The sequence below is a fragment of the Sparassis crispa genome (assembly GCF_003851025.1).
Source record: "Sparassis crispa DNA, contig_000015F, whole genome shotgun sequence".
Lineage (NCBI taxonomy): Eukaryota > Fungi > Basidiomycota > Agaricomycetes > Polyporales > Sparassidaceae > Sparassis > Sparassis crispa.
Window position 1 is genome coordinate 184,894 of NW_020939762.1, and position 13,476 is coordinate 198,369.

Sequence of the window (13,476 nt, forward strand, 5' to 3'; positions counted from 1 at the left end):
TCCCTGCACTCGCGAGCGTCTAAATTTCCAGACGCATTGCGCGAGGTCCGAGGTTCTTGTTGCAGACGCAGTCACTAAAGCTCCCGCGTCCGCCCGCAATACCGCCTGCTCGTCTCAGCCTCGCGGGGTGCAGCGTGGCTGGCTAGGACGAATTAAACGCGATCTCGGGCGCAATAGGCTCTTGCGCGATCGCATTATGACAGTCCCGCACCAGCCCCTCGACGCAATTTTGATGCAGGCAGCCTGCTTCGGAGGCACTTAATTGTGCCTCCCGTGCGAGGAGCGTATATATACGTTATATGCGCCCACATGCAGGCTTCGCATGATGCTACTCACTGCTCAATACAGTAACAGAACGGGTCGGTCGGTAGTTCGGTGGATCAGTGAAATTGACTCAGAATTAGAAGGGGGGAGTGGGGTATGCACAATTGCTCCCGCTTGCCGCCTCCGAGGCATAATTGCTACGATGGAGAAGTACCGTAAGACGGCAACGTGCACTTTACGGGCATATGCACGAGTCTCAAATGAATGCTCTGAAATCGCTACAGCCACCGCGGGCGCGGTCCTCATCTCTTCCGGGTGAGTCGTTGACCGGCCTCGAGCCTGCACGCGCCGCAGAAGAACAATATCTGAGCGTTCCTTCCTTCTGCCGATCGAGCATGCCTATACATGCCTCCGGGGAGGGCGAGATGGCATCGCGACACGACGCAGCTAATTGCGGCCGAGGCGTAGGAAGTAACGAGTAGGTACGGAATATGACCTTGTTAGGAACCTGCAGGCCGTAGCGGGGGCGGAACGCCTGGTAAGGTCTAACGATCGGGTGCGCGGGGGCAGTAAGCGGATGGCATTAAGATATAGGATACAGCGGGTGGACGTCCCGAGGACGCCGGGATATTGCTACAGGTTGCGGACAGCGGGGTATGGTGTATGCACGTTGCGCGGCTCGCCGCGCAGCACGCGTTCCGCACGAGCGGGGGAGTGGGTCGCAGTAACTTATGGGCGCACTAGTCGATGACGCCGAGGTGGTCCTCTTTTATCGTGCCGATGGCGAACTACGCGTACGGAAAGAACCACTCATCAGAATCACGAGGAAGGAGAGGGGAGGGGCCAGACGCACAATTTCGGTGGCGTCGACGCGTGTGCCGACAATCTTGAGCCGCACTCGTGTGTTTTTCTCGATGATCTGGTGAGAAATGGGCGTTAGCGGTGTCTGTACGTCGGTAACGCGACTCTGGAACACACCTGGTCCTGCGAGGCGAATGAGGGTGGATTCGAATTGGGCTGAAACTTCATCTCGGGGTGGATAAGCTAGCGCTACGTCAGCACAAGACATGGCTAAGTGGTTGGAGGTCCACGCACCTGATGTGACACGAACACGACTAGCGGCCCCACGTCTGCAAAAAAGCCCATCTACACGCCCGCAAGGTGCCCAACAACAACAGGTTCAACATCCGCACGACCGCCGCAGCGACATAGACGCGCTGGACGCACCTTGTTCACGTTGTTGACGACGCCGTCGACGACCTCGCCCTTGAAGGGCTTGAAGACGATGGCGCGGTAGCGGGTGATGAACTCGGCTTGTCCGCTGCCGCTAAGGACCATGCCCTTTCCGATGTCGAGGATGGAGACGACGGCGATGATGTAGCCGAACTGGCCAGAGCAGGTGCCCTCGACGTCAGCGTAGAGCTTGGATTCGAGGAACTGGAGCATGCGGGGGCCAAAGTAAGATGGATGCAGCAGGATCGTGTGCGACAGTTCTTTCTGTGCAAGTGTCAGCGGGCGTCACGGCGGACAACTGAGGAACTTACGATGAAGAACATGACGGCCGCTCCTGCCACCGTCAGTACAGTACGAACTAAGTACGAAGACTAGCGTTTTCTCGGCCGGAAGACAGATAATATCTTATATTTGTAAAGGGTATAAAACGTGCACGGCCGGCTAGCTCAGTTGGTTAGAGCGTGGTGCTAATAACGCCAAGGTCGTCGGTTCGATCCCGGCGTTGGCCAGATGTGAGAAGGACAGAATTTTTTTAAAGTTGGTTTTGGTACTGTAGCTCTAGCTTATATTTGTGGAAATTGACTTAGATTGTGCCACCACCATCATGTCGGTCAAACGAGCTCGCACACCGTCGCAGTTGTCGGAGATATTCTTCGAGTCTTCCCCCTCAACTGGCTCAGCCTCACCTACTCCCAAGGCAGCGCGTACCAGCCTTCCCTCGTCCTCCCGCCAGCTGCTTTGTACCCTCCCGCCGACCTGCAACCCTCCCAAGAATCGCCCGACACCGCTTGCCGGATCAGCCGCCCTTGAGGCGCACTATGCCACCTACCACGCTCATGTGTGTGAGGAGCACGGCTGTGGGTGCGTCTTCCCCGATGCCCGGCTGCTCGAGCTCGTGAGTACAAAGTCTCTGATATACGTTCTCTCCCGCAAAGGAGCGTGGCGTCTTATGCCATACTGACGTGCCCCGTCTCTGCGTAGCATCAAACGGAGTGCCACGACCCGCTCGCGGCCGTGCGTAAAGAGCGCGGTGAGAAGATCGTGCGTTATTCGGTTAGCCTCCGCCCGTGCTCGTCACCGACTAACTCGAACATGTGGCCACCGTAGTTCGCATGCCACCTCGCTTCGTGCCAGCGGCGCTTCCTCACGCCCAAGGCGCGTCGTCTGCACCTCATCGAGGCGCATGGCTATCCCAAGCAGTACTTTTTTGCCGTCACGAACAAGGGTGTCGGTGGCCTCCTGCGCCGCTGGGGAGAGGGCGCGAGCCTCCTCCGCGGACAATGGAGAGCGCGCGAGGGCGACGAGGACGACGATGATCGCGACGCCGACGACCGTGAAGATATGGACATGGACATGGACGACAAAGACGAAAACGAAATTGAAGACGAAGACGAAGATGAAGTCGTACTAGAAATCACTCCCCTGCCTCGGCAAGATGCGCCACTCCCTCCGCCCCTTGCGCCCGCAGAAAAAGAAAAAGACAAAAGCAAAGACGCAGACGCGGTGTCCGCCCTGGCGCGCTCCCTCTCCTCGCTCGCGCTCGTCCCGCCCAATGTCAAGTTCGGGCGAGGCGCCAAGCGCGGCGGGCTCGGGCACCCCCGTACCGCAGTGCCAGGACGCGGGCGCGCGTCGATCAACACCGGTGCGCCTCAGTTTCATTATGCTTCTCGGGGACGTGGGCGTGGTGCTGGAGCGCACACGCCTGCGTTCGTCCCTAATGGCTCCGGCGCAGGCGCTCGGGGGCGGGGCGGCGCTCGGGGCATGCCAGACGAGAAGATGGGGCGAGGGCGAGGAAGAGGTGAGGGAGGCGGCGCGAGAGGGCGGGGTGAAGGCCGGGGGATGGCCGCCGGACGTGGCGGACGGGGGGTGAGCCGTGGAATGTGAAGCTGCTTGTGTGATGGTCTAAACTTATCAGGATCTGCATTTTCTGCTGGTTATCCTCGGAAACAATACCCAGTTTTGTGTTCCGTATTTTTTTTGCTTGTCTGTTGTTGACTGCAAAGCAGCCAGTCAACAAGGTAGAGGCAGAGACATGGACACCGCAGAGTATTGGACTACCACTATGCTATACTCCTTCCGAGGTCTCTCATCACATCCATGCAAGTAATATATAGTGAGGAATAACGAACATACATACATAAAATGCAAAGCAAAGACCAGAACGACGAGTCTGCAACCAGCAGAAAAAGAAGACCGCCGAGCGACATACTAAACCACTCCTCCAGACATGCTCATTCCTCGTCCTCGAACCGGAGGATCTGGGCATCCTCGTCCACAGGCACCGTGCGGTACCCACCGCGCGACCGCATCGGCAGCGTCGCGCTCTCGATCGTCGACGCCACCCACTCCCACGCGATGCCAGCGACCCCAATGAGGAACCACGGCACCGACGCAAGCGTCGCAAGCACGCCCGAGTCGTTCGAGTACCGCCGCAAGCCGCTGTCGCCACCCGGAAGTCGGATAGCCCTATACCGCGAGTAATCAACGCTACCGCGCAATGCTGCACTGCATGGAGGGAAACGCACCCTCTCGACCGACGGTAGTACCACCAGCCCGCAAGCCCGGCAAACATGAACGGCACCACTAAAACCATGATCCAGAAGAACGCGCCGTGCGCTCTGACGCCCGGACAGACGTGTTCCGCACCGCGATCCAGACGGAGTCCGTTTTCGCAACTCGAGTAGCGAATTTTGCGGTAAGGGGTGCGCTCATACCAGTATTCCTCCCCATTCCGGCAGGAATCGTCATCTGCAAGGGGCTGTTCGCCCGGAAAGAGTACACACTCGCCGGCATCGTTCTTGTAATAATTGAATTCGCTATGCAGGATGCAATGAGCGAAGGTTCAGTGACAAGGGTTGCTATAGCATACCATTCAAAGTCAACCTCAGTGCACGGGCAGTTTTCTACCACCCTTTCTTCAGCTTTGGGTTGATCGCCCACAACGCACTCCACATTGCGAACGCGACGGTGGTACAATGTCTGTGAATAGTAACGTGAAGGGTATGCGACTCATCACACAGAAATGTACATACCCTACGACCAAATAGGCAAAGTTCTGACCGCTGTTCACTAGGACTCCACAGTTCAAAGTCATCGTGTCCAGGATCCTCCACGTTCAATTGACCTGAAATCTCCGGTAAGCTGGAGGAATAACGACGGAAGGTGACAAACTCACATTGCTTGCGTGTCAGCGACGTGAAATCAAGATGCACGGCGACGGCGATGGAAGGGGAGCGGGGATAGAAACCCAAAAGAATGAAACGGCGACTCGTGTCCTCGGGGACGGTCACGATGGCCTTTACGCGCACCTGCTCTCCGCCAAATGAATACTCACGCCACGTAAGGCCTTCATCCGTGCTGAATAGCACGTAGTTGACTGGCTCCTCGTCGTTCGCCATAACGAGAATTGAACCCGAATCTCCAAATTCCCACAGATGAGCGTCTTTGTGGACCTCCTCCCATGTGAAGCCTGCGTTGCGACTCAGGAACGTGTCACTTGCGGTGTACTCAGCTAACTTCTCTCCAACGTTACCCACAGCCATCAGAAGGCCCGGCACGGAGGGTGTACTGTACGTCGCACGGGAGTCGAAGCGTTCAGTGTATCCATGGATATGGAGAGCACAGGCCTGTGAACATTGCATATAAGTGTGTGCAGAAGGGAAAGTTAAAATGATTGACTGTGGTGTCACAAGCATATGGATTTCCTTGGGAATCCTTAGGCGGAGGCGTAAGCCGTTTCCATGTACCGCCTAGATTAAATATCATCAGTAATAGCGGAATGCAATATATTGAAACGTTACCATCGTTGTGGGTGATTCTACTTTGAAGTTCCTTGTGTCCTGTTAGGGTGGCCTCGTGGGGATTCGAGATCACGTTGATGAGAGCAATACCATCCAGGCCAATCATTTTCTCGAAATCTACGTAGCCGTTATCGTTGCGGTTCACATTATCAATAGAGAGACCGAAGTATGTCCCGTTCGAGTTAGATTTGAGGATATTGCCCCACCATGGATTTGGCGGTTCCGAGACGGTAACATGTAGAAAGATTGCGTTTGTGCTCGACTCGAGAATGGTGTAGGCCTGAAAGAATGTTACCGCTGGAACCACACAAGAATTCACTTTTTACCTACATGCTGATCAGGCCGCAGAGATGGAGGGAACATGCCAGTGGCAAACGTTCTGCCGTCCATCGATACCTGTAGCTCCAACGACTGTCTGTCTGCCAGATACTGAAGCAAAGTTCAGATTCTCTCCACCTCCGTCGCTCAAAGTAGTGGTCTCACCTCCGCAACAATTAGGAACTCGGCGAACTTCGCGAAGCCGACCACATGGTCGAATAGTTTCGTTTTCTTGTTGAAGAAATCCGTACCTCCGATCAACTCCAGCGGGTTGTTCATCCCGAAGGCCCTTTGCGAGCCCTGCTTTACCTTATAAGACTCGCAAATGATCTGGTTAGGATCTACGCGGAGTTCTGCATCCCGTGCCCAGGCACAATTGTGGACATAGGTATCAATGAGGACCCAATTGCGCCCGTTGTCCCTGGAGTAGTGTGCCTCAACATGACAATTCTCGCCAAAGCCTGCACACCCATCATCGCCGTTCCAGATGAGATAGTCCGACTTCGTTGGATGGAAGTGCATGACCTGCAAGCTGAAACTGTTCGGTGGCGTAGGCGCTTCGAGAGCATACCAGGTGCGGCCAGTATCCGTGGTGTAGTAATACTTTCGAGTATTGGTAATGAGATAAGCTCGGTCATCGCTGTATGGGTGGTGGTAGAATGCCGCGAAGCTCTCCTCCGGATGTAGTTGCTGCCATGTATAACCTTCATTGCCAGACTGCCAGATGCTGCCATCACGGAGACGGACGAGAATGGTCTGTGGTTACAACGTGAAGCAATCAGTATGCAGAGCAACTGCCTTCAAGCTCATCTAGTCACCGTGGAATGCTTGAAGTATGCAAATTGTGTGATTTCGGCAGGGAAATCGAACTACGAAGGGAACAGCAATTGAGCAGTACGCCCTAAGGGAGAAAGATAATGAAACGTACTATCTGGTGGGTAATCTCTCCTTCCTCAGGTTGTGCTGGATGAAGATGTCAATATGAACACACCACGTTGTAAAGCAGGTAACAGACCTTGAGAGCACGATTTTTGAATCGGATCATCTTTTTTGGTTCCTCTGTCTCTGTCGCACGTATTTCCAGGGATGAGTCGGTAGCCAGATGATCCCCAATACGTCTGGGTGGGGTCACCTGACGAACAAACGCCGGCTGGAATGGGCTCTGGTCCAACTGGGACACACTGATCACCCTGTCGCACATAGTTGTAGTCACTGCAGGAAAGTATAAGCACAAATACCAGTTAGGATACAACGAGAACTCACCATTCGTAATCCTCGTCGGAACAAGGGCAATTCTCCTCGTGGCCCACTGGGTCGGTGAACTTGTCACCGACGTAGCAATTAGCGTCAGGTTTTCGTCGTTTGTACCATTGCTGGGTATAGCAAGCTGAGTTATTCTAGTTTCAATGATGGCTCTCGTGCCCAGCATACCTTGTGACCCATCAAACACTCATAGCTTGCAGATCGCGCATACCACGGCTCGAAGTCATCGTCGCCGCACTTGCGAGGGCGCATCGCAGCGAAGTCAAGAAAGGTTACCGCATAGCGCCCTTGCCCCTGCTTCTGATCTTTCTTAGCAATTTGACCGACCAATACGAACTTTTGTGACGTCGAGTCGGGAACGGTGGTGAGTATCCTTGCGCGCATACTGACGCCAAGGTTATATGTTTGCCTATGGATACCGCTTGAGCTTTCAAGGAACCAATCACAGTACAACACCACTTACCACGACTGACCGAGATCATTCGAGTAGCTGATCGAGTCTACGCTGTCTTCGTCGTTGACAACGACGATAATACTTCCCTGGTCTCCAAACTCATACTTGTGAGCATCTCTGCGAACCATCTTCCACGTAACGCCAGCATCTGTACTTAGGAAAGTATCGCATTCTTCGTAGGGTAGCAGTGATGGACCAATTGAACCAACACCCATCACGAATCCTGGAGCTGGCGAGGAGAACACGCGTCCAAAATTATGCGGGATGGTCACTGAATGGAGGTGGAGCGAGCAGCTATCGTCCGCGGGGTTGCACTGTATGCGACGGCCCTCGTTGTCATACGAAGGTGGCATAAGGCGGGACCACGTGCGGCCTTGAAGAAGTCGTTCAGCCCAAGGAAATATCCAAGCAAGCGGAACAACCCACCATCATCAAAAGTAATCTTGGTTCGCAGACGCTTCGGTGCATTCCTTCCCTCGACTTCTTCGGCGTTCGATACAATGTTGGCCAACCCAACGCCCTCAATCCCGTACAAGTTCTCATAGTCAACGAAACCCATCTCATTGCGATTCGTGTCCTTCAAACTCTCCACGAAGAAGGTGCCATTAGAGTTGCTCACAAAGAGCGTACCAATAGTGCTCTGATCCTGGAGCAGCACATCCACGGCAAGCGAGTGCGTCGTTGACTCGACAATAGTGTACGCGTTCTCCCTGAGCCGTGCACTAGACGCATGCGGGAATCGCGCCTTCGCCCACGTTCTCGTGTCCACCGACACGTAGAGCAGCATCTCGTTGTTATTCCCGGGCGACAGATCCTTCAGAGCTACCACCGCGAACTTGGACACCAGCGCGAATGCCAGAACGCCCCGCGCATTCTTTCCGATCCCGAGCTCCTCCACCTTCATCTCGCTTTCGAAGAAGTCCGTCGAAGAGAACAGCCGGCTTGACGACAGCGAGTGACTTCCCGTCGACGTACTAGAGTCGTATGCTACACAGTAGATCAAGTCAGGGTGCGCATCGTGCTTGAAATCCTTGCTACTATGCGCAAATTGGCAGCGTGACGTCTCCAGAAGCAACAGTTTCGGCTCGTCACTGAATGCATCCTTCGTGTAATATGTCTAAAAAGGAGTATGTAGCGCCAGCACTCCTTCTTATATGTTCAGGTGCTCACCTCGTCATGACATACGCCCCCCCACCCGCCGGAACGGTCACACTTCGTGCCCTGGTAGAGGATGTAGCCGAACTTGGCGGGATCGGAATGAAATGACAAAGGCCTCCCCACCAGCGCAGGTGAGATGGGCATTGAGAATGCCTGCCAAGTCTGCCCTCGGTTTTGGGTCCGATAGTGGGTCGTGCCCTTGGTGAGAACAAACGCCTAAAGAAAAGTTAGAAGATGCGGTTGAAAACATTATCAAGACTTCGCACGTAATTCCTATCGAAGGGGTGTTCGATTACCATCGTAGCCTCTCCGGCAGGCAAGCCTTCCGCTTGCCGCCATGACTTGCCCTCGTCCTGTGAAACATATACGTTGCCTTCCACGATGTCATGGTATATCAGAGACTGTATATCACTTTCGTCAGATGTATACAGCGCGTGTGCGAGGGTACTCACCGGTGTGTCATCGAAAAAGAACAGTCTAGCAGGCAGATTTTGGAAATAAGATACAGCAGACTCCGGCTGCTGAGCATAAACGGGTAACAAATACAGCACAGATAGCACTGTCCACAGTAATATTGCCGTTCTATGATGAGGGGCCATGGTCGAGGAGGTACTGCTCGCTGCGCAGGTTGACGAGCTCCTCGACGAGGAGTCGACGCGCAGCTACAGACGCGGATAATCACGTGACACAATAGGCGTTGTTATCCAAATTTCGCTAGCACGACTTGTATGGTACACTATCTCGATGCATCCTCCGAGAACGTCATGACGTAGCAATGAGAGTAAAACCTAGGTGATACAAGTTACACTACATGGTAAATTCGCGTTCTACATCAAGGGGTTATAATCAGAACCATCTCATCCGAGTCTATGACAGTATGAAGCGAGTCGTGTGATATTCTATCAGAAGGTAATGCCATCTGACCGCGAAACAATTGCTTCAGACGTGTTGTAACAGTGTGGGCGAGTAGACTCATAAACATTTGCACGGGGAGGGCAAGCTCATATTTCAGCGTTGATGCCTACGCGAATAATCCTGGAAGGACAGGACGTCATTCTACCATTCACCGGTAAAGGTGTGCAAAGTACTCACTCTTCGCCAGACGTAATCCAGTTCTCTGTCTCGGGAAACATCGTGACCAGAGAGCGATAAAAGTCCTCGATCAAGATCCTGCGGAACCAGTTCGCGATGACGGATAGTTTACCCGCCTTCATGTGCTTGCTGAGGACATGGTAATGCGGTACACTGCAGCAAGGTATGAGCATGGCCGATAAATTTTCGCTCGGTGACTTACATGTGAGTGTAGTTCGTGGAAATCTCCCGGAGTTCGGCCACAGTGGACGCAGAAGTTTGGGGATCGGCGCGTATTTCAAGCGCACAGATGCGGTCCACTATCTCTGAAACCTGTTGTGGTGTAGAAATGCTCAGTACGCAATACGCGGTATATTTAACGAAGCCCTATAATAGCGCTCACCTTTGCGTCGAAATCGTCTCGGAAGCCGAGGAAGTATGTGACACCATAGAAGCCTTGTATAGAGCGTACTTTCGTGACAGCATAGCGCTCCTCCGGTGCAATTGTAGGGGTGGGAAGGACACGGACCGACAGAAAGATCTACGTCACATTAAGTATGGGCAGATCAGCATTCACCGAAAGCCTTACCACAACTCGGGGCAGGGCTGGCCATTGACGAATAAAGCCTTAGAAGTCCTCATGTCAGAAGACGATCGCTTCATTGATCGCCGTAACTCACCAACGAATGAATGGGGAACACCCTTGCCCATGGTGAATTTATGGAAGATAGCACACGACGGGATCCGCGGGAGCTCGCGGCGATCCTTGACTGAAGTAGGAGTTCCGTCGGGATCCATGATATAATATACTGGCGGCTTCATCGTCTCGAGTTCGTGATCGTCCTCTCTCTCTTCGATTGTCCCACTCTCATCGCTCATTGCATTCACATCCTCTGTGGTAGTATTCTCGTACGCCGCACTCTGCTCGAGCTTGTGTACTCGTGGCTGCTCGTCTTCCTGCGTAGACATAATGAAGTAGCGCAAGTTCACACGGTTGGATTTATCGAACTTCTCTTCAAGGCCCTATATTAATCGTGCCAATCAGTATTACATTCAAAACAAAAATACCGACATACCCTAGCCCAAGTCCAAAAAAGCATGAAGATCGTGCTGAAAGAGACGATCTGTCAGGTGGCACATTCGAGACAGAGAATAAACACTTACAGAATCAAGCCAATCATTAACGGAACCCATGCACCGTGCGGCACCTTTCTGAGGGCCGCTCCCCAGAAGAGCCCATCTAAGAAACCAAAGAACAGGAAAAAGGCGACAACTACTACGAGCGGCAGCCTCTTGACGAATTTCATCTGAAAAGCAATCAAAACTGTAGTGACAAACATTACAGTTGCAACCGCAAATCTGTTAAAAGGTGAGTCCGAAGTCCGAATCATGGAAGCATTGACAACGTACCCATAAGCATTCGTGAGCGAAGTGTCGTTCTTAAACGTCGCGACCATGATGATTACCAAGACCATCACTGTGACCAAGTATCAGCCACGGATCGTAGATATCATGTGAGTAACATACGGCCATAATTAACAATAGGAATGTACACCTGGCCTTGAATAGTAGACGAGGTATAGACCATGCGAAGCCTGCAACAATCTAGTCAGGTGTCAACGCGTCAATTAGAACGTCGAACTAACTGGGGTAAACTATGCATATGAATGAGTTGCTGGACAAGGCTGAAGGTCGCAGTGATGAGTGCTTGAGAAGCGATGAGCTGCAAGCCTGCATAAGACAACAACATCTGACAAGACTGCAGAACGCTCAACTGTTGCCAATATAGCGAAAACATAGATAATCCTGATATGCATAGCTTCGTTCACTAATGCCCAAATGTAGAACGACTCGTGCTCACCAGAAGAGGGCACCCTTGGAAGGGCCAGGAATAGTGTTGTAGAATATGTTCGGCAGAACGGCTTCGCCGTCTGCGATCAAACGTGCACCTTGCCCCAGATAGGCCAGTAAGAGACAAGGATAAACGAAGCAGCTAAATGAGATCTGTAGTGGTGCCGGTTAATGAAAAGGCGTCCTTCGCACGACATTAAGCATACCTGGATAGATGCCGCGTTGAACTGTCCCAAGCTGTACGCATAAACACACATCAGAACAAGTTCGACGACGACAAAGCAAACGAGACGAGATCTGATCTTCTGGTGAACGTCTAGATCATCTGCACTACCTACTTGGCAAACAGTGCTTCGCATCCGGTAACAGCCAGCAAAACTCCACTCAAAAGGTCGTACTTCTTCGTGCGCACAAATACTGGTATAACGCAGCGCATATGTCACTAGTAAACAAACAATATAAGTTGACTAGACTTACGCATGATTGCCCGAGATGGATCGAAAGCTCTGAATACTCCGGGATGATGAACGATATTCGCGATGCCAGTTCCAGCGAGGAGAGACAACCATAGGAAAGTAACTATAAGGGCGGTCAACTTACAACAAGAGGTAAATAATGGAGTACGCACTAGGAGCGAAGAGAGTGGCCAGCCATGCGGTACCTCGGAATTGCACAAGAAACAGCACGACTAGGAAAGCCTATCTATAAATCAGCCCCACAATCATCAGTATTACTGAGAAGGCTCGTACAATGGAGATAGGGACGACGTCATGCGATACAGAGGGCTTCGCTACCGCGATTCCAGATACAGCACTGGTCACGGAAACTGCAGGGGTGAAAATACCATCGGACAACGTCAAGCTGGTTCCTAGAAGCGACTGGAAAAACAATAAAGAAGAACATGAGGCTAAGAATATTGACGTGCAGAGACGGGGGTAACACGGACCCACGCAAGCAGAGGCCAACGGAGCGACTTTGAGATAGTGGGTACATTGTCGTGCAAAGAGTGGGTGAAGCTGAAGCCAGTGAGAGTGCGATCGGCATCAAAATCTTTTTCGGCGGGAGGATATAATCCTTGATACAAGGCAAACGTTCCTCCCTCGCCTGAAGAAGTAAAGGTAAATTCACCGCTAATTTTCGTTACTGAATTCTCACCTTCATGAGTGCCAAAACGTAGAGATATTATAACCTGAAAACGATGGGTGAATGATCAAGTCTAGGTCGCTGCCAGAGAAGCACGTACATATTTCAACAATGGTAAAAGGGTCAATGACCAGATAATGGCACTGATACCACCAATAACATCTTCTTCCGAAGGCACAGGGCCATCAGAGGGCCATAAACCATTAAGAACATAGAGGGGAGACGTCCCGATGTCGGAATAAATGATACCTAAGGCATTTCAGCCAGACAACGGTAGTGAAACAAGTATAGTCGCTCACCGAGAGTCTGGAAACTCAGTGCAAGCAGGGCGAAACCGCGTACACTGACCGGTATGCGTGTTATTGCGTAGCCAGCTTCATTTGCAGTAGACATGCCACTGGTACAGACAGAGGAAAAGACAGGGTCACACTCACTGCGACAATGAAGGTAGCTATTAAGAAAGGAGTCGGCGGCTGAACCCACTTAGGGAGGCCTGTGCGTCCAGAAAATGCACAGTTAGAACCTTAATCGGATCTGGTCCCGGCTTATTTTATTTTTGTCGAACCGGAGGAGAAACGGCGAATTCCCCTCATGTCGTGCGTGATTGGCCAATTTTTCCTTCGCTAGATTGGACCGTTGAAATGACAGGATTCCAACTTGCAAGAAGAAACTGTCCTTGCAAGCTTCAAGCGCCGATAACTTGTGGGCCCCTACGCACACTGGCAGAAGCAAGATGATGATGATCTTAGCGATTACATTGCAAAGAGGCGAACAAGTGCCAAGCTGTTAACGCGACATTCCGCGCTGAAGTCGGCCATGAAGCCGACATCGTCCGCGACAAGCTCCAATACCTAGTAAGTACTATGATAGGCCACTCTGAAGTAACGCACCCCACCAGGACCCTGGATAATTCCCTTAGAC

General features: G+C 52.3%; 3 protein-coding genes and 1 non-coding gene across 4 annotated transcripts; 2 read left to right on the forward strand and 2 right to left on the reverse strand.

The window, feature by feature from the left end:
• Positions 1-1,004: 1,004 nt before the first annotated feature.
• SCP_1600680 (DNA-directed RNA polymerase II subunit rpb7) lies at positions 1,005-1,820 on the reverse strand (the record flags this gene model as incomplete). Its single annotated transcript, XM_027764519.1, has 6 exons — positions 1,005-1,052; positions 1,118-1,183; positions 1,243-1,308; positions 1,360-1,410; positions 1,492-1,761; positions 1,809-1,820. 6 exons carry the CDS (start codon positions 1,818-1,820, stop codon positions 1,005-1,007), a joined length of 513 nt encoding a protein of 170 aa, XP_027620320.1.
• Positions 1,821-1,932: 112 nt separating this feature from the next.
• Positions 1,933-2,006, forward strand: SCP_t1600690. The gene has a single exon. It is a non-coding gene; the product is annotated as a tRNA-Ile (tRNA).
• A 95-nt stretch (positions 2,007-2,101) lies between these two features.
• SCP_1600700 (hypothetical protein) lies at positions 2,102-3,381 on the forward strand (the record flags this gene model as incomplete). The annotated part of the gene is made up of 3 exons (XM_027764520.1): positions 2,102-2,392; positions 2,479-2,538; positions 2,605-3,381. 3 exons carry the CDS (start codon positions 2,102-2,104, stop codon positions 3,379-3,381), a joined length of 1,128 nt encoding a protein of 375 aa, XP_027620321.1.
• A 347-nt stretch (positions 3,382-3,728) lies between these two features.
• On the reverse strand, positions 3,729-12,948 carry SCP_1600710 (Vacuolar protein sorting/targeting protein; the record flags this gene model as incomplete). Its single annotated transcript, XM_027764521.1, has 41 exons — positions 3,729-3,963; positions 4,023-4,313; positions 4,367-4,476; positions 4,530-4,621; positions 4,673-5,123; positions 5,176-5,246; positions 5,298-5,577; positions 5,628-5,726; positions 5,781-6,371; positions 6,434-6,484; positions 6,544-6,578; positions 6,631-6,827; positions 6,879-6,988; positions 7,047-7,287; positions 7,342-7,705; positions 7,759-8,449; positions 8,503-8,706; positions 8,757-8,891; positions 8,943-9,152; positions 9,516-9,525; positions 9,583-9,735; positions 9,785-9,894; positions 9,965-10,102; positions 10,151-10,188; positions 10,242-10,584; positions 10,638-10,671; positions 10,726-10,920; positions 10,972-11,038; positions 11,089-11,156; positions 11,208-11,284; positions 11,337-11,367; positions 11,423-11,565; positions 11,619-11,649; positions 11,751-11,829; positions 11,890-11,991; positions 12,041-12,110; positions 12,162-12,290; positions 12,359-12,516; positions 12,568-12,601; positions 12,656-12,804; positions 12,855-12,948. 41 exons carry the CDS (start codon positions 12,946-12,948, stop codon positions 3,729-3,731), a joined length of 6,711 nt encoding a protein of 2,236 aa, XP_027620322.1.
• Between the last annotated feature and the right edge of the window lie 528 nt (positions 12,949-13,476).